Source organism: Erythranthe guttata, chromosome 12 (genome assembly GCF_056151865.1).
Source record: "Erythranthe guttata isolate IM_541 chromosome 12, IM_541, whole genome shotgun sequence".
NCBI classification, from domain to species: domain Eukaryota; kingdom Viridiplantae; phylum Streptophyta; class Magnoliopsida; order Lamiales; family Phrymaceae; genus Erythranthe; species Erythranthe guttata.
The window spans coordinates 16,498,500-16,517,208 of record NC_142544.1 but is presented as its reverse complement, the minus strand read 5'-3'; the positions used below and the strand labels follow the sequence as shown (position 1 = coordinate 16,517,208).

The 18,709-nt window shown below is 29.9% G+C and overlaps 3 protein-coding genes across 3 annotated transcripts; 1 reads left to right on the top strand and 2 right to left on the bottom strand.

Moving 5' to 3' along the window:
• Window positions 1–291: 291 nt before the first annotated feature.
• On the bottom strand, window positions 292–2,808 carry LOC105967433 (heparanase-like protein 2). The gene is made up of 9 exons (XM_012992026.2): window positions 2,565–2,808; window positions 2,409–2,445; window positions 2,079–2,262; window positions 1,838–1,992; window positions 1,513–1,746; window positions 1,243–1,432; window positions 1,006–1,131; window positions 822–921; window positions 292–731 (listed from the first exon to the last, which is right to left on the bottom strand). Exons 1-9 carry the CDS (start codon window positions 2,772–2,774, stop codon window positions 393–395), a joined length of 1,575 nt encoding a protein of 524 aa, XP_012847480.2. The 5' UTR covers window positions 2,775–2,808; the 3' UTR covers window positions 292–392.
• A 1,163-nt stretch (window positions 2,809–3,971) lies between these two features.
• Window positions 3,972–5,765, top strand: LOC105967520 (pentatricopeptide repeat-containing protein At2g20540). Its single transcript, XM_012992116.2, has one exon. The coding sequence runs from the start codon at window positions 4,064–4,066 to the stop codon at window positions 5,660–5,662; it is 1,599 nt and encodes a 532-aa protein (XP_012847570.2). The 5' UTR covers window positions 3,972–4,063; the 3' UTR covers window positions 5,663–5,765.
• LOC105967521 (uncharacterized) lies at window positions 5,654–9,062 on the bottom strand. Its single transcript, XM_012992117.2, has 11 exons — window positions 8,771–9,062; window positions 8,084–8,237; window positions 7,848–7,919; window positions 7,670–7,741; window positions 6,947–7,018; window positions 6,700–6,843; window positions 6,535–6,615; window positions 6,390–6,461; window positions 6,207–6,278; window positions 6,045–6,116; window positions 5,654–5,959 (listed from the first exon to the last, which is right to left on the bottom strand). The coding sequence occupies exons 1-11, from the start codon at window positions 8,871–8,873 to the stop codon at window positions 5,869–5,871; spliced, it is 1,005 nt and encodes a 334-aa protein (XP_012847571.2). The 5' UTR covers window positions 8,874–9,062; the 3' UTR covers window positions 5,654–5,868.
• Between the last annotated feature and the right edge of the window lie 9,647 nt (window positions 9,063–18,709).

Below are 18,709 nucleotides of genomic sequence, written 5' to 3'. Positions count from 1 at the left end.
TTTACTTGTAAGAATATTCTTTACTTTCCAATTATAGTGATTTCAAGAAAGTAGATAGTCCTATTTCTTGGACTAGTTTACCACAAGTTATTCCTTGGTCATCTGTTTTTCCAATGATTTATTAGAATTAAAAAAAATAAAAAATAATAGATTCATTTTTCTTGCAAATAAAATAGAGGGGGCTTTCACCCCCTTCATCAGACTTCTGAGTTTCAATATTTAGTATTTTCCCATGTTAGTAGTGTGCCACCAATTAAAATTACGAAATTAAATCGAGTTGGAACGTATTATTGTTCAAGTTTATTTAAATTTTAATTGCGCTTTGAAAAATAATTTAAATTAATTGGACTGAAAAAAGAAGAGAAAAACCTTAAGAATCTAATAGTATAGTTTTAAGAACATGCAGGAGCCTTAAACCCTCTAAGTGTAGCAAAAACAATCGAATCGGGGGCGACTGTAGTAGGCAAAGCAGCATCGATAAGCTGCGGATTCATCGATGGAATCTCCAAATATTCCGTGAGCTTCAACGGTGTTCCGTTCAGTAGCAACACGTCACTTAGAATATTCCCATCTTTAGGTGTCAAATGGTACTCTTCCCTTTGATTTGATTCACCACTAATATCTTCCAACGACTTCGTTTCTTCATTAGGGTATAAATTCATGTCTTCGACCACCGATACTTCAAATGTTGTCGAATTCGACATGTTGATCAGAAGAACCGAAATTCCAGCCTGGAAAATAAAAATAAAAAATAAAAAAATCAAAAAGATCAAGAATTTACATGTTGATTAGAATTCTTGATGTTAGAATATGAAACTTACTGTTTTCTTGGAGCAATGAGAATATGCACGTAAGTAAGGGGAGCCGTTGTGAGTTGCAGAGAGCACGTTTTTGCCCATCAGACGGTGCCATAAGAGGGCTCTTTGGATTGAACAAAAACAGAGAGAAATGCTAATTAGTGTAAAGTAATGACAATTAATGTATTCTTGATTAGTACTTAATTACCCGTAATAATCGGGATTAGGAATGAAGGTTGTGGTGTTTAAGAGAGCATAGTTTCCTCCAATCAAGGCTTGTCTGCAGAAGACCTTGTGGTTGAATGTTGATGTCATGCCTAGTTGATCCAAGTACCTGCACCTCAGTTCAAACACACTTGTAAGTGTTTGTATGTGTGTGTGTGTGTCTGTGTGTGTGTGAGAGAGAGAGAGAGAGAGAGAGAGAGAGAGAGAGAGAGATACAAACCAGAAACCATTAACAAAGGTGTGAGATACAGATTTGCCACCACTGTTGTAGGCCCCACCAGCTTCACCAACCCATGCACCTGACCATGGTCCGTACAGCTTGACTGTGGTCGAAACATCCTTGTGTGTTTGAGCTACTTGATCGAGAAAAAACGGATCTTGAATCTTGTCGATTAAAGTTGGATCGACACCTATTGCAAGGAAAAGCAGAAACTAAATTATTAAATCCAAGAAAACACAGAAGTGTGTGTGTGTGTGTGTATCTACAAACCTGCACCAAGATTGTAGATATGGTGAGTTAAGCCATCCACAACATTCGGGCCTGACGTCTGAAGAAATGTATTGAACCATTCTTCGTCGTAAAAACCGCCAGGGCCCAATACCTTGGGTTGTGTAGAAGGGTCGGGGTACAATTTTTGAACTAGTTTTTTCAGAACAATCATATCTTTTCCGTATTGTTCGGCCTCGATTCTTCGAGCCACCCCACTTCCACATAGCTCATTTCCTAAGACAATAGTTAATGCTAAAAATAAAACAAGACAGAAGAGTTTCTAAGTAAGAGATATCTGGTTTTATTTTATTTTTGAACTTGTTACCGAGTTCGTACGAGTCGATCTTGAAACCTTTAGAGGCGGTGTACTTCATGAAATCGTGGGCGTTTTTGTGGTTCCATTTGCCTGTCATTAGTGAATTGTCTGGAGAGGATTGCTTCCTTCCAATAAGAGCATTCAATCCAAAAGTAATCTTAGCCCTGCAAGAACCCATTTTTTTTCGACTTAGTTTTTGTTTTGTTAAAAATCGAGAAAACAGGTCGAGTACGAACATATACACGCGTACCCCGTTTGGTTGAACAGATTGTTCAAGTGATCCCATCTATCCATGTGAAGACACCCTTTTGAAAATCCAAAGAGGCCAGTTTCTTGTTTCTTGAAATGTGGGCATTTTTTTGCTGGTTTCCCAATTCTGTATATAACCTGATCTTGCAATGAACCCCCAACTCGTATCCGAAGATGATCGAAAGCTGATTATTTTTTTTATTTTTTTTTTGGTTAGATGACAGAAACAACCCCTTTTAAGTTTTAACCTAAGACAAACACATACATTAATTAAAAAAACACACACACACACACACACTGGCACAGACAGGAAAAACAGAACTAAACTAACCCTTGATGGCGTTTGTAAGAATCTTGTTTTCCAAATCCTGCAAGAATAGTAAAAAAAATTAAGGGTATTTAACACAACCTTTTTTTTTTTTTTTATTTTGAGAAAAATGAAAGAGAGCTAATTAATAATAAGAAATAAAGAAATAAATAAAAATACCAGATTAAGAATGCCAGATTTTGCCCAAGGGCACTGATTGTAGTCACATTTGTTTTGAGGCCACCAATCCAAAGTAGCACAGATGAAGTTATCATCAGTTTTGGCTATGGAGTTCACTCCTTTCACTGTCAATTTCACCTCTTCTGCTGCTGCAATGCACACCCAAAATAATGATAAAATAGTGCTGCTAATTATAATCCTCCACTCCATCTTTATTAATTAATTTATAATATCTTCTTTGGAAAATAATTTATATATATATATATATATATATATATATAGGATAAAGCACGAGGGTTTTGAGGAACGAAGAATACGGAAAGGTTGCTGCTGTGGATAAGTATAAATCTGTTAATCTTCATCTTCTTTCTCCTGGATTTTGAATTCAGTGTTCTTGGAAGATGGACCTTTTTGTATCTATGTATCTATATCTGTATCTCTCTATATATGTATATGTATTATATATATCCCAAACACTATTCTCAATTAAACAAATATCAAATGTGAACATTTTACACCCTGACCCAAGTATATATACTCCCTGTAATTACACAATCTAATTTGTATTTTCAATTCTCGCACCTTAAAAGAATTATTTTATTGAAAGGAATAATTAAAAAAAAATTATACAATTAAAAAATCTATTGAAAAATTCAATATTTTAAAATTTAAAAATATGGTCTTGGGTACATACTCAATAAAGAACATATAATTGTTGTGGATCAATTAATCGAATATATTAATATGGTTTTAAGAAATCAATACATAACTAATAGTAATCTTGAATATTCAAAACTATTTCATTAATTTATTAAAGTATATTCTCATTCATTCATTATTATATAGTATATATGCCTTTGTAATTTTAGTTTTCAATAATTTAATTTTAGTTATTTTTCATTTTTTTTATAATATGATAATTACTAGATTGTTATGTTTACTATTTTTAAAATTTAAAATTTTAAAATTTTAAATTTAAGGGGCAAGTGTTACATAAACTATATTTTAGAGGTTCTAAGTGTATTTTGATCCTAAATTTAATTTAACCAACTAAGAGGGTGTTTGGCTAAGCTTATAAGATGTTAAAAGGAGCTTATAAGATGTTTTATATAAGCTCTTCCAAAGTGTTTGGTAATTTTTTTAAAAAAAATCTTAAAATATTTTAAAAATAAGCTGTTGGGAAGCAAATAAGATCTTTTAAAAAAAAAATACCTCTACCCCACCTTTTTATTTAAGATCTTATTATGAGTAAAAATAGGAAATAAACTAATTATCCAAACACTCTAAAAATTAATCCAAAAAATAAGACGTAATAGCTTATCAGCTCTTAAAACATCTTATCAGACTTAGGTACTTATCAGCTGTTTAAAATAAGCATATTTATCTAGAAAATGACGTGTGTATTAACTAATATATAACCAATTTAATTATTTTTAATTAACAAATATATTTTCTTGTAATTGTGTGCAAATGAGGTCGGAACTCGGAAGTCGAACCAGATGAGCAGCAGCAGATGCCTTCAGCTACTGGAAAAATGCAGGAACATAAACCAATTGAATCAAGCCCACGCGCTGGCGATCGCGTGTGGGCTCGGCAGCAACAGCTTTGCTCTGAGCAGAATCATCGCGTTCTGCTCCGACCCTTTTCACGGCAGCCTCTCCTACGGTTACAAAATCTTCCAACACATCGAAAATCCCACGATCTGCATCTGCAATACAATGATCAAGGGTTTCTTGCTCAAAGGCGAAAGCTTTGAAGCCATACGAATCTACAAATTGCTGCTGAGAAACTCCACGCGCCGCCCTGATAATTACACGCTCCCCTATGCCCTGAAAGCTTGTACGAACATGGGAAGTTCGAATCTAGGAGAATCGATTCATGGGCATGCTGCGAAATTAGGGTTTCTGTCCGATAATTTTGTGGGGAATTCTTTGATTGTGATGTACTCTGATTTTGGTGAAATGGGAGCGGCGAGAATTGCTTTTGATGAGATTTCTTGCCACTGTGTTGTTTCTTGGACAGTTTTGATTTCTGGGTATGCTAAAAAGGGGGATGTTTATTCGGCAAGATCGGTTTTCGATGAAGCCCGATTGAAGGATAGAGGGATTTGGGGTGCTATGATATCAGGGTATGTGCAGAACAGTTGTTTTAAAGAAGGATTGAAATTGTTCAGGTTGATGCAGTTGAGTGGTATTAAGCCCGACGAAGCGAATTTCGTTAGCGTTCTTTGTGCTTGTGCTCATTTGGGATCGCTCGAGATCGGGAAATGGATTCATATATATGTGGGGAAGGTCGGAATGCGAGTAAGTGTTAAATTAGGTACTGCCTTGATCGACATGTACTCGAAATGTGGGTGCTTGGATTTGGCAGAACAGGTGTTCGATAAATTGCCCCACAGAGATGTTATTTGCTGGAACACTATGATTTCGGGATATGCTATGAATGGTGATGGAGAAAGTGCTCTGAGGTTGTTTGATAAGATGGAGAAGTTAGGGGTGAGGCCGGATAATGTGACGTTCGTTTCTTTGTTCAGTGCTTGTAGCTACTCAGGCATGGCAAAAGAAGGCCTGCGTTTGTTGCGTACTATGTGTAACGTGTACAAAATCGAGCCCACAAGCGAGCATTATGGATGTATAGTCGATTTGCTCAGCCAAGTAAAACTCGTTGAAGAAGCTAATACCATAGTTCGAAGTATGCCTATTTTGGGTTCGAAATCTGAAGAAGCTATACCTTGGAGAGCGCTTCTTGGTGCTTTTTGTAGCCAAGGGCGTGTCGATTTGGCTGAGGCTGCTGCAGATAGAGTTGTGAATTTAGAACGGCATAGTGGGGCCTACGTTTTGCTGTCGAACGCGTATGCATTTGCAGGGAGACACGATGAAGTGAGAAGAGTGAGAAAGATGATGAAAAAACGAGGTGTGGAGAAAACACCGGGCTGTAGCTCGGTGGAGATTAACGCTGTTGTTCATGAGTTTATTGCTGGGGAGAATACACATTCCCATATGGATGAAATATTCGAACTTCTGGGGATAATTAAGAGGCAGTTAGATTCTTTGCAGTGTGACTTTCTTGATTCTTTCAAACATAATAAATTTGTATAAGTTCGGGTTTTCTGCATAACGACGAAGGTATTATCTATATACACTTCAGGCAAGTTTGATCGAGCCTGAAGCCCCAATGATGTTTTTTCAGTTGGGAGCTAAAGCTTACATGAATCAATTTTACGAAATAACTGCTGCTGATCAATGAATTACCGAAAATATAAATACTAATAGGAATTTAAATACTAGTCAAAACTTTCGTTTGCCTAAAAGAGGAAATCTGAATCGGCAAGTTCCAGGACTTTGTGGTCGCCGACAGGTTTCACGCCTGGCCGGAATGAATTTCCTTCGATGTACCTATGTGAAGAATTGAGAAAGTAAATTAATTCTTTTAAATCTTTCAACTAAAAGTTGCCAAAACTAACTCTGATGTGGAACTTACATCTCCTTTAAAAATGGATGCTTGTAGAAGGTATCGGGAATCCTCCCGGAAAATTGGTTGTGATCCAAGTACCTGAATCGGAAAAAATAATGTAATGTATCACCGCATATATATATAAGGTATACAGTTCATATACGTATAACATAAATGAAGTATACTTACAAGTAGGTCAATCGAGGAATATGAGCAAGCCCGAATGGTATAACTCCAGACATCTTGTTGTAGGATAAATATCTGGAACGAGAACAAGCGGTTAACTCCCAAATTAGCAAAGTATATACAGAAAGAGAAGGAAGAAAAAATTCAATCGACGGGATATTTCCTTAGTAAAGACAAAAGCCTTACAAGATCTCCAAGTTTGTCAAATTAGCAAGCTGTGATGGAACGCCTCCAGTAAGGTAATTGTTGTTAAGGTACCTGCAACATTAAATACGCTCGATTAATGAACTAATAAATACAATCAACAAATTGCTGAATTAATGGAGCATACAGATTACGAAGAGCTGGGAAGCATCCTTCAATGCGAATGAGTTCCCTTATGGTTCCAACCAAGTGATTATTACCAACATCCCTGAAAAAAAAACAGTTTAAACTGAATTAGCTGAATGAGGAAAGGACAGCGATAGCAAGTATTAAGATGTTGTCAGAATCTTACAAGTGGCGCAGATTTGACAAAGTTCCTAATTCAGGTGGGATTCTACCGATGAGACGATTTTCGTGTAGTTGGAGGTAACGAAGTTCGGGAAGATTTGCAAGCTCCTTTGGAATTTCGCCCTTAAAACTATTGAAACTCAAATAACTGCATATTTTGGGCAATGCGTGTCAATTATGCAAAACGAAGTAAAGAAATAAACTGGATAGAACTGAATAGTCTGAAAGGGAAAAACATTAACATCACTCACAGATGCGTTAGCTGCTTTAGTTCACCAATTTCAGGAGGAATGGCATCTTGCAGCTTGTTCCATCTCAAATTACTGATAAAAAGAATATAAAAGGGAGACAATTAGAATAGGCATATTTATGCAGTAAGGACAAAAGATGAAATGAAAGATAGAGATGAAGTCATAAAACTTATAAGTACAAATTGAGATTTCAAATTAGACCGAAATTCAGAAGAGATAAGTTTGGTTTAAAAAATAGGATGATACTACTGACGAGCTCATCTGACATTTTCAGAAGATGAAGTCTTAAAACTTAGAAGTACAAATTGAGATTTCAAATTAAACTGAAATTCAGAAGAGATGTGGCTGGTTTAAAAAATAATATGATACTACTAACGAGCTCATCTGACATTTTCAGAACTCAAACAGCTGCAGACAAAGCTCTGAAAACACGATTAGCTTGTGTACCAGTATGTGGACACAAAATACATCTCATTTAGCAAAATTACTTTTCAATACTTTTCAGGAACTCTTAAGTTTGCTTGTAGCTTTGAATGCTTTGTTAAGTTGTTGGGCTAATTAAAACCCATCTTAATCTATGTTCCGTCCTTGACCAATCCCAGTAATGTATATGGCCAACAATTGTTACTAATTAAACAAGAAATATTTATTAACCATATGCAGCATGCAGTAGGGACAAATAGAGAGCTTATTGTTCATCTATGAAAAAGTACAGGAATTTACAGTATCTTAAGATGCTTCAACCGTCCGATTTGAGATGGAATTGGCCCGGTCAGTTTGTTATTGTGTAGATCCCTGCCAAAAGAATAGTGATTGGAGATTTCAAATAATATCGCATGATTTAAAGAGAAGTAAAAGAATTGCTCGTATGACAGCAGAATAAAAGAGATTAAGTCCATACAGCCTCGTAAGATCCACCAGGTTGGTAACTGCAAGTGGAAAAGGACCAACAATAGAAACTGCGTACACTTCCCTGCAATGTAAGTAAACATGGGGAATGAAAGAACTGTCGAGAAAGAGAATACGATGGTCGAATTCTTACAATTCTTTATTACTTAATAACGTGAAAAGAGTGTGCACAAGATTCGGGAATTTTTTTTTTCTTACAAGAAAATAGCAAAAGGGGCTGAAACTCACAATTCGGTAACAACTCTGAAATCACTTCCACTCACAGTCGAACATGTGACACCAGACCACGGCGGCAAATCACCATCTCCACAAGGATCATCACCGACCCAAGCATACACCACTCTCCATCCTAGCGACGCCTTTATTTCATTTAATGCCTTCACTGTTAATCAGAAAAAGAAAAAAAAACGGTACCCGCGAAAATACGAGATTTAGCAACTACACATATGCAATCACAATATTACATAGAAAAAAAAAATCCATAGCACCCATTTAAACGATTTTGCAGTGAAGCCATTAGGAAACGGTTTTAGATCCCGAAAACCGATACTGGTAAAATTCGGGCATAAGCTTATACGAAGCTCAATGCTACTAGATTTCAACCTAATGAGAACTCCCAACAACTTAATAGAACAAAGAATACAATTACCGTTTTAAACGATTTAACTAAATCATCTACTAACTACAAAACATCAATTTCAATGGAATGGCATAATCAAATTAGTAAAATATTTTTTCTCCATAAATATACAGTCGTTCAAATAAACCCAAACTAATTTATCAAATCAACAATTACTTCCCAACCAAATCTAATATTCTTCCAAATTGAGAATGCCAAGTAAATAAATCAGCAATTCTACTCTCAAGCAGTAAATATAATTAAACGTGAGAGAAAGAATGGATCGGGAAATTCACCATCTCGCTTTAGGGTTTTGCAGTGGACGAAATCGTTGAGGAGCAAGGAGACTGCGACGAATAGATGAAAAGCTGAAGAAAGCAAACGGAGATGAATCGCCATTGTCGATTCGCTTTTCCTCCGGAGATCGGGATTACATACAGTACGTATCCCACTGTGTGTAGTGTGTGTGAGAGAGAGAGAGATAATCTGATGAAGCTGTCCAGTTGGAGACGACGCGTGAAATCGGTTGATCTCGTCGGTGGGTTTTTCTTCTCTTAATTAATTAATATTGGGATCTTCTGCAAATGCGATAAAAGATGAAAGAGATCAAAATAAATGCGTTGGAGTAACTATTATAAATGATACTTTGCCCCCTCAATTATATGAATTAATACTTTGGCCCCTCAAGCTATAAGATATGTCATATATGCACTTTGATTCCTCGACCTGGGAAAAAGAGTACAATTGTTTTAACTTCTAATTTACCCATCTTTTCTTCAACTAGATTTGGCCTGAAAACCAAATTACTCGATTCTCGATTTAAGATCAATTGGTAGGGATTTCGCCTTTTGGTGCAAGTTAAGAAAAAAAAAACGAGTATCCTTGTTTGATTATTAGTGAAATGTTGTTTGAGCTCGTTTCTGATAGGCCTAGCCCAAAAAGCTTTAAGCTCCTCCCAAATTTCTTGTCTTAGGAAGGCCCACTTGGTTCTAATTGAATTAATCAAATTTAATTAGTCCAAATCACATTAGTTTAATGAAGCATATAAATTCATCTAACCCTTGAAAATTAGAGGTAATTCTTGATTTTTTTTTCAAATTTTTTTCTTGAATCGCGCTTCTCTCTCGTAAGACCAAGATAATTTTTAACTAATCACATTCTTGAAGTTCTTTTAGAGTTCTCTCAATTCAAAGGTTGACTTGATCGCCACATAGTTTTTACCAGGACGAGGCCTCGACGCTCATGTTTGTTTCGGAGATAGCAATCCATGCATAATTTGAAGAATCACACGTGTTCCCGTAGATCATCTATATATTTCTTGACCACATCGATATATAGGTTCGATTAAAAAAAAAACAATAATAAAATGATTATAAAAAATTAAGTTGCTCGAGCTCGATTCGTGTTCGGCTTGATTAAAGATTGTTCGAGATCGACCCGATTGCTTATCGAACCATTCAAATATCTATAATACTCGATAAAAGCTCAAACAAGCATGAACAACCATCTGCTCGTTTAGACTCGATTCGTTTGCACCCCTAACAATATATATGGATTTTATAATAAAAAAAAAAAAAAACCAACAATACTTATACTTATTAATACTCCTAATTAAACCAAAAGAAATTAGAAAAAAATGGTCAATAAATACAAAGTGGAAGTACAGGTAGAAAGCAGCTATTGAGTTCAATGCAAAAACTAAGGATTGTCATGGGATTCATGGCCTTTCACTAAATTCACAATTATACCCTTTTGACTTCTCTTCTTTCAAATTCAATTTTACACCTCACAAAGAGTGACACAATTAGTGCATCCATTGCATAATAAAATAAAAAGTACACTAAACATTGAAATCGATTGAAATATCTTTTTTCACATTATTCTTTTTAATATTTATACATTTCCCCAAGTTTTTGTATTCCCAGTTTTGGAATATGCTGTTTTCTCGTATCTGTTTCCCCGTTTCCACATATCCTCGTTTCCGTATCCGTGCTACATTAATTAAAAGCACTAGTGGCATGCAAAATTGAGAAGAGAGATAATTTAAAAAAAAATTACAAATTCAAAAAGGCAAATGCTTTGGCTCAGAAAAAATTGGATGCAGAATCAGATTGGCAAATTAAATGGCATGCAAAATGAGAAAATTGCAATTAATGTACTTATATTTTTTTCTTTTTTCAAGTAATGTATTTATTGAGATTGTTATATTTATTGTACAGATCATATGCTAAGGGAAAAGACCATTTTGCCCCTACAACGTAACTAACTCATTGAATTTAATTTTGGCATCATACCAAACAGTTCCAAAAATTGATGAGAATCATGGGATTTTCTTGAAAACTATTGAACATTGATGGAGAAAAAAACAAATAAATTAATTATCTATATATAATATAAAAAGAGGATCTATGCCCTCAATGATTGACATGTGGCAAATGATGATGTCATTTATCAAAATTGCTTAGTTGGAGTTCAATTGATGAGGTGGATTCTCCAATTGGTGAGTTGTCAATTTTATTTTGGTATGTATTTAAGTTATTTCCTATTTAACATTTATACACTCATTTAAACAATTACCACATGTATATATATTATTTCCAAAGTAAATATTTTATAAATTCGAAATAAAAAAATCTTATTTATATTTTCAGTATTTCAAAATACATTTATTGAAAAAATTCACGATACTCAATTTTTTTACGAATATTCAAATAATTTTCAGAAAAAAACATTTTTTAATAGTAAAATATTAAATTAAAGGAATACAATTGTTTTTTTTTTTGAATTTTCAATATTTTGGAATATTCGAATATCCATTCCATTAAAAATAATTATAAAAAAATATTTTATTTTTTAATTGTACTATTTAATAAATATACAATATTTTTTTTATATATAACTTCTATTATACCGTATTTCAAATAATACATTTTTAATATGCTATATTTAATATAAAAATAATATTTTTACAAATCATTAATAATTCAAATGAATCTATCAATAAAATAATTTATCAAGATATATGAAAATGATTAAATATAGCATATATCATTGATTAATATATATTATATCAATCATATTTTAAAAATTAATTAAAATTCAATCATTACATAAATTTTTATATCATATTAATTTGCATTTATCCTTGGAAATATAGTATATTTATAGACTTAGGTGTTTACAAATTCGAATTTAAATTAATATATTAATTTTAATGTATTATGAAATTATATTTTTTATTTTTAAAATTAAAATTAATAAATGTGTGTATATTTCATATATTTTGAACATTATCTAAAATTCGAATATGCATTTAATTTTATGATTGGCTTTCTATATTTAATCTAATTTTTTTGATTACATTTGAAAATCCGATTTTTTGTTATGCAATATTTGGTAAGCTATGCATTTAACAAATCATTTTTTATTTAAATTAAAAAACAAATCCGTTAAATGTGCCAACATATTTTTGAAAGATTACATTTCATTATTCATGAAATTCATGTAATTAATTATATCAATAATTAAAAGATTTCTTCACATAATTAAATCTGAATATTTAGTTAATTGCATAACTTATTTTTACAATTAATATTTGTTTCCTTATTAATATATTATTTACTTTTATATGTATCAAGAAATAAGTATAAATATCACCAAGTCCACCCATTCTATCTCATTCATCACCTACACAATTTCAATCATACATCTATCTCTCTCTCTCCACCCCCCCCCCCCCCCCCCCCCCCCCCCCCTCCTTTTTTGTTAATTCGTAAATTTCTTTTTGTAAATTGTTTGTGTAACATCGGATTTAGTTTATTCGATTCACGTAATTCTGTTGTATATTTTTTGTATATTTTGAAATTCTTTAGTATATAATATTCATATTTATTATTTATTCGTATTTACATAGATTGTATACTATTATGTGTTCGTTTGATTTTTTTCCATAATTATGTTGATTTTATTGTTTTTAATATAGTTAATTTATTATTAAAAATTAATTTATGTTTGTATATATCTCACATCACTCATTTAACTCATGGATATATTTTTCTATTTTTTGTTTATTTTTATTTACATGGACAAAAACTAAAGTACAATCATCTTTCTTTCGCCGGTTTGCATAAAAGGGCATCATTCTGCAAGAATGATTTTATTCGAGGAGCAGATGTAACAATTAAATTATTATTATTTTAAATATGTGTTCATATATTACTCTATACCAAGTGTATTGAATTTTTTTTAACATATTTTTTTTTGGATTTAGTGTTATTTTTTCCTCCCGTGGTAGAACATCTCAACTGCCTTGGAGTGACTCTACAAAAGCTATATACAAGAAAACAAAGTGAAGAATTTGAATTAAGAAAAAAAAACTTGAAACTTTATTTATATGTATAAGTATATAGAATGCATTTGATTACTCTTTTTATTGATGTATTTATTATATAGAAAAAAATGCATTTGATTACTCTGATTTCTTTTATTCTATTTGTCTTCATGCTTTACTATTTTTTTTTCATTGCTTTCTTTCTTAATAAAGAAACTAATTATTTTTTTTAATAAAAAATGAATTTACTTTAATCCGTAAATAGCTGAATCATTTTATTTTTGATAGAATAGCCGAATTATTTTTGTCGATTCCAATCCAAATTTAATTTTCGAGGATAATTCCAAAAAATTCTTCTCTAAAAATCACTCTTATAATATTAATATTATTATATATTTTATATTTTATTTCGATCCGAATCGTCTGATTTCCACCCTTATGTTTGAACTTACTTCCATCATTCTTTTATTATTGATTTCATCAATTTTATATAATGCTATAGATATATTCTATTTATGATATTAAATTTTTTTTTTATTGAAGTGTTTGTAAATATATATTTTTATTCAATAAGAAGAATTGCATTACATAGTAACTCCTTTTTAATTTTCTATGTATTAACACTTACTGTGTTATATGAGAATCCCTAATTTAGAAAACATGTTCATTTGAATTTTGAATAGATTGGTTCTTAGATACTAAAACCTCGATTTCTTTTGAAAAAATTAAAATTTTGATTTTACAATTTGCATCTTCATAAAAGTTCAACTAAAAATTAATTCGTGATGTCATTGTTAATGATTTATTGTATTTCGATAGTGCAAAGTGCTATTAACTTTTTCAAGAGTGTAAGGTGTCAAAATACCCTATTTAAGGGGTGGAAAGTGGAATTATATATATATATATATATATATATATATATATATATATATATATATATATATATATATATATATATATATATATATATATATATATATATATATATATATATATATATATATATATAAGGTAGTTTTTGCTATATTTAAATGAAATGAATTACGATTTTATATAGTTATTATTTAAATACATAAATAATTTATAATAGACTACATCATTTCTATTACCACAACTATTACTAGGGGTGGGTTTGGTAGGGCAACCGTACCAAACCCCTCGAATCACTACCAATACCGAAATTTCGGTATTATGAAATCCATTACCATTGCCCTACCAAAAACTTCGGTATACCGATTTCGGTATACCAAAATTTCGGTACGGTAGGGTATGGTAATGGTAATTACCAATTTATATTATCTATTATTTAAGTCTAAATTGAATATCATTTTTTTCAAAGCAATTCAAGGTATACATGTTTAAAATGTACAAAATTAATTTTTAAAATATAAGTGTCCTAATATATGTTCTAAATTTACCTAATGTAAAATATTTCTTAAATAAAATTATAATATAAGAACTTTTAACATCAATTATATATAATAAATTGAATTATTAAAATAAAATTTTATTTATTAATAATATTTCGGTACGGTAGGGCATTACCATTTTAATAATCTTAAGTGCCGTTGCCCTACCAAAACATTTCGGTAGGGTACGGTAGGGTACGGTAATAATTCGGTAGAGATTTTTCGGTAGAGAATCGGTACGGTACGGTAGGGCATCGGGTTGGTAGGGCAATTTGGTAAAAAAAACCCACCCCTAACTATTACTAATACTAATATTAATACCAATGTTGTAAAAAGCGGTAATCGGGTCGGAGGCGGTCAGACACCAACTCACGATTAATCGGTGCGGTGGTGATTAATCGGTGATAAATCGAAAATTAAGCGGTATTGATTTTCTTACATAAATAGTAATGTAGCAAGTTTTAATTCTATATTTAATTACACGATTTACCTTCAAATTGTCACTACAAAATAACGTATAATTCACATATTATTTTGTAATCAATCAATAATAAAAGAAAAAAAATCCGGCTCATTAATTACAAGATTATAATCATATCAATAATAATAATTTATTTTCCTAATTTAAATATACCTAAAAAATCCTCTTACATCACACCCCAAACATTATAAATATGCCATTTTTTTCATTTATTTTTTTCGCATCATAACATTACATTGCTCACAAGTCCTTTCGTTTTTTCTTTGTTTTAATCATCTTTGGTCGCCTTTTTCTTCTGTTTTTTGGTATTAACAAGACAAAATCAGTTATATATATTGATATTAATTTTGTTTATTTTATTACTTATTTTGATATTCTTTTACATTTTATTATAATGTTGTTGTTACGTTATACATGTAAACTGTAATATATCGTTTTATTTTAATGGTGAACCATTAATATATGTTAATGTTTGGTCGTAGTTGTGTTCTAATATTGACTCAAAATAGTTTTACATTGCAGATTTATAAGATGACATTTCACGAGGAAATTATTCCGGTTGGTGAAGAACGACCACTGATTGATGGATTCAACATGCTCGATTCAACTCGATTGAAATATTATCGGACGAATCACAAAGATTTAAACGATGAACTGTATAAATGGTTGTAAGAAGCAACATTGAGTGGAAAATCTAATCAAAACAAAACGGTGAACCGTGTCGTATTGCCTATGTCTTCTATCAGGGGATCGCGTAGTAAGTTTTTCAAATAATTAGGACGTAATATCTTTTAGAAGTTGTCAGTTTAAACATTATATTCTACTGTAATCTGTCATTTTCGATTTATAGTGAAACAAATCATTTAATTATGTATTGTTCTTAAAAAATATGTCTATATTTTCTGTATATTTATTCGATACCATATTGGCCTTTTTTGTTTTGTATAATAATTTGACTTTTTGCTATTATATAATAATCGATCATTTTTAATACTTCTGCTATTCTACAAGTATTTCCTCGAATGCTTACTATATATATATATATATATATATATATATATATATATATATATATATATATATATATATATATATATATATATATATATATATATATGACTTTTGTTAGCTATTATATAATGAATTGACTTTTGACTATTCAATATAACTCGAAATATGTACAATAGTATTTTGTTTACATTATTATGGTATGTTCATATTTATTTTAATCACAACAAAAATATTTTGGTAAACTTTAAATAGTTTTTTAAATCATACTCATATCAAATTATTATTCTGTTTCAATTTAAAATATGTGCAATAGGATTTTGTTTACATTATAATGGCCATATTTATATTTATTTTAATCACAAAAAAAAATTAGTAAAATGTAAGTAGCATTTTTTTAATCCTTATCAAATTTCGTCAAATTTTAATAGTATTTCGAATCTACACATTTTAATAACATCGAAACCCGTTTTCAGATACGTTACATTGTTAAACAATGAAAATAAGTTATAAAAATATATGCATGATTTAAGATTTATTTCTTTTTTTAATTGATTTAATAATATGGATTAAAGGTTGGTTTTTTTTATTTGAATATAGTTAAATAAATTTTAGATTTGACTATTTACCATTATTACTGGAAATGTGTACAATACTATTTTGTTTACATTACTATGGTAATGTTTATATTTATTTTAATCACAACAAAATATATTTTTAGCAAAATATAAATAGCTTTTTTAATCCTACTCATATGAAATTATCATTCACTTTCAATTCGAAATATGTACCATAGTATTTTATTTATATTATTATGGTAATGTTCATATTTATTTTAATCAAATTTTAATAAAATATATGTAGCTTTTTAAATCGTTATTGTTTTATCCATTTCGTTAATCCTTATCAAATTTCGTCAAGTATATGCTCATACTGTAGATGGATGTCAAATAAAATTTATTTTATTCAATATCTAAAATTAAAATATAAATTATATATTTTTCTTTATAGATGGATGTCAAATACGTGTTATGAAATATAATTTTATTTATTACAATTTAGAAACACAACATGGTGGATATTTATAAATTTATTGCAGATGTGATCTGATATGAACAATGTCAATCCATGTGTTAAATGCGAATTGTTTCTCTTATTTTTTTTACGTATTTTTTTTATCTAAATTATTTAATTTAATTTTATGCACACAGTAATTAGTTGTACGCTTATTTGCATATATTTTATGATTTGAGCATCAATGATTCTTTAGCATTAACATTAGCGTTGTACTATTAGTATTCGTATTAAGATAATAGTTAATACTAGGATTAGTATCAAAATTATATTAAGATTGTGATTATGATTAATATTAGTATCAACATTAATATTAGTACTATGATTAGAATTAAGATTAATATTAGTATTAATATTATGATTACCATTAGCATTATAATTGGAATATGATTATGATTAGTATTCTGAATTATAATTATGATTAACATAAGGATTAGTATTATGATGGGTTACGTACACATTTCCCCTTCAGCTAAAACACAGCCATATAGCATTTGTGAAGAAAAAAACATGTTCCAACGGAGAAGATAAATTATTGCTCGACAGCTAAAATCAATCCTCCAATATTTTATTGTACATGAGATTTTGTGTATCTGATTTTATTTCTTTTGGTTCTAGAGATTTCTTTCCACTTAGGTATATATATATATATATATATATATATATATATATATATATATATATATAATACAATTTACAAATATCAATTCATAAAATAGTTGAAAATTAATATCATACAATAAATGCTAACTATCAAATGATATGGTTGTAGTAGAATAGTAAAATCTCAAGTGGTACAACGCTATTCATTAGCTATTATAGATTTAGAATCTCTTATAGCTCTTAACCTTGGAGATGCTCTTACTATTACTAATACTATTACTATTAGTATTGATATCGGTATTGGTATTGATATTGGTTTTTGTTTTAGCACATTAGCATTAGTATTAGTATTAGTATTATTATTAGTATTACTATTACTATTAGTAGTATTAGTATTAGTATTAGTATTAGTATTAGTATTAGTATTAGTATTAGTATTAGTATTAGTATTAATATTAGTATTAGTATTAATATTAGTATTAGTATCAGTATTAATATTAGTATCAGTATTAGTATTAGTATCAGTATTAGTATTAGTATTAGTATTAGTATTAATATTAGTATCAGTATTAGTATTAGTATTAGTATTAGTATTAGTATTAGTATTAGTATTAGTATTAGTATTAGTATTAGTATTAGTATTGATATTAGTATTGGTATTAGTATTAGTATTAGTATTAGTATTAGTATTAGTATTAGTATTAGTATTAGTATTAGTATTAGTATTAGTATTAGTATTAGTATTAATATTAGTATTAGTATTAGTATTTTAGTAGTAGTATTAGTATTAGTATTACTATTAGTATTACTATTAGTATTAGTATTAGTATTAGTATTAATATTAATATTAGTATTGGTATTAGTATGAGTATTAGTATGGGTATGAATATTATTATTAGTTTTAGTATGAGTATTAGTATTAGTATGAGTATTGGAATTGGTATTGGCATTGGTATTGGTATTGGTATTGGTATTGGTATTGGTATTGGTATTGGTATTGGTATTGGTATTGGTATTGGTATTGGTATTGGTATTGGTATTGGTATTGGTATTGGTATTGGTATTGGTATTGGTATTGGTATTTGTATTTGTATTTGTATTTGTATTGGTATTTGTATTTGTATTTGTATTTGTATTTGTATTTGTATTTGTATTTGTATTTGTATTTGTATTTGTATTTGTATTTGTATTTGTATTTGTATTTGTATTTGTATTTGTATTTGTATTTGTATTTGTATTTGTATTTGTATTTGTATTTGTATTTGTATTTGTATTTGTATTGGTATATGTATTGGTATTTATGTTGGTATGAGTATTGGTATAAGTATTA

What these genes read in the sequence shown, in the direction of transcription:
- LOC105967521 (XM_012992117.2), bottom strand. Translation starts at nt 8,873, where the DNA reads ATGGCGATTCATCTCCGTTTGCTTTCTTCAGCTTTTCATCTATTCGTC. An exon ending in TTCAGAGTTGTTACCGAATT is followed by an intron (nt 7,920 to 8,083) that starts GTGAGTTTCAGC and finishes CTTACATTGCAG; the next exon opens with GGAAGTGTACGCAGTTTCTA. An exon ending in CTGGTGGATCTTACGAGGCT is followed by an intron (nt 7,742 to 7,847) that starts GTATGGACTTAA and finishes TTCTTTTGGCAG; the next exon opens with GGATCTACACAATAACAAAC.
- LOC105967433 (XM_012992026.2), bottom strand. Translation starts at nt 2,774, where the DNA reads ATGGAGTGGAGGATTATAATTAGCAGCACTATTTTATCATTATTTTGG. An exon ending in AATCTGTTCAACCAAACGGG is followed by an intron (nt 1,993 to 2,078) that starts GTACGCGTGTAT and finishes GGGTTCTTGCAG; the next exon opens with GGCTAAGATTACTTTTGGAT. An exon ending in CCTAATCCCGATTATTACGG is followed by an intron (nt 922 to 1,005) that starts GTAATTAAGTAC and finishes TTCAATCCAAAG; the next exon opens with AGCCCTCTTATGGCACCGTC.
- LOC105967520 (XM_012992116.2), top strand. Translation starts at nt 4,064, where the DNA reads ATGAGCAGCAGCAGATGCCTTCAGCTACTGGAAAAATGCAGGAACATA.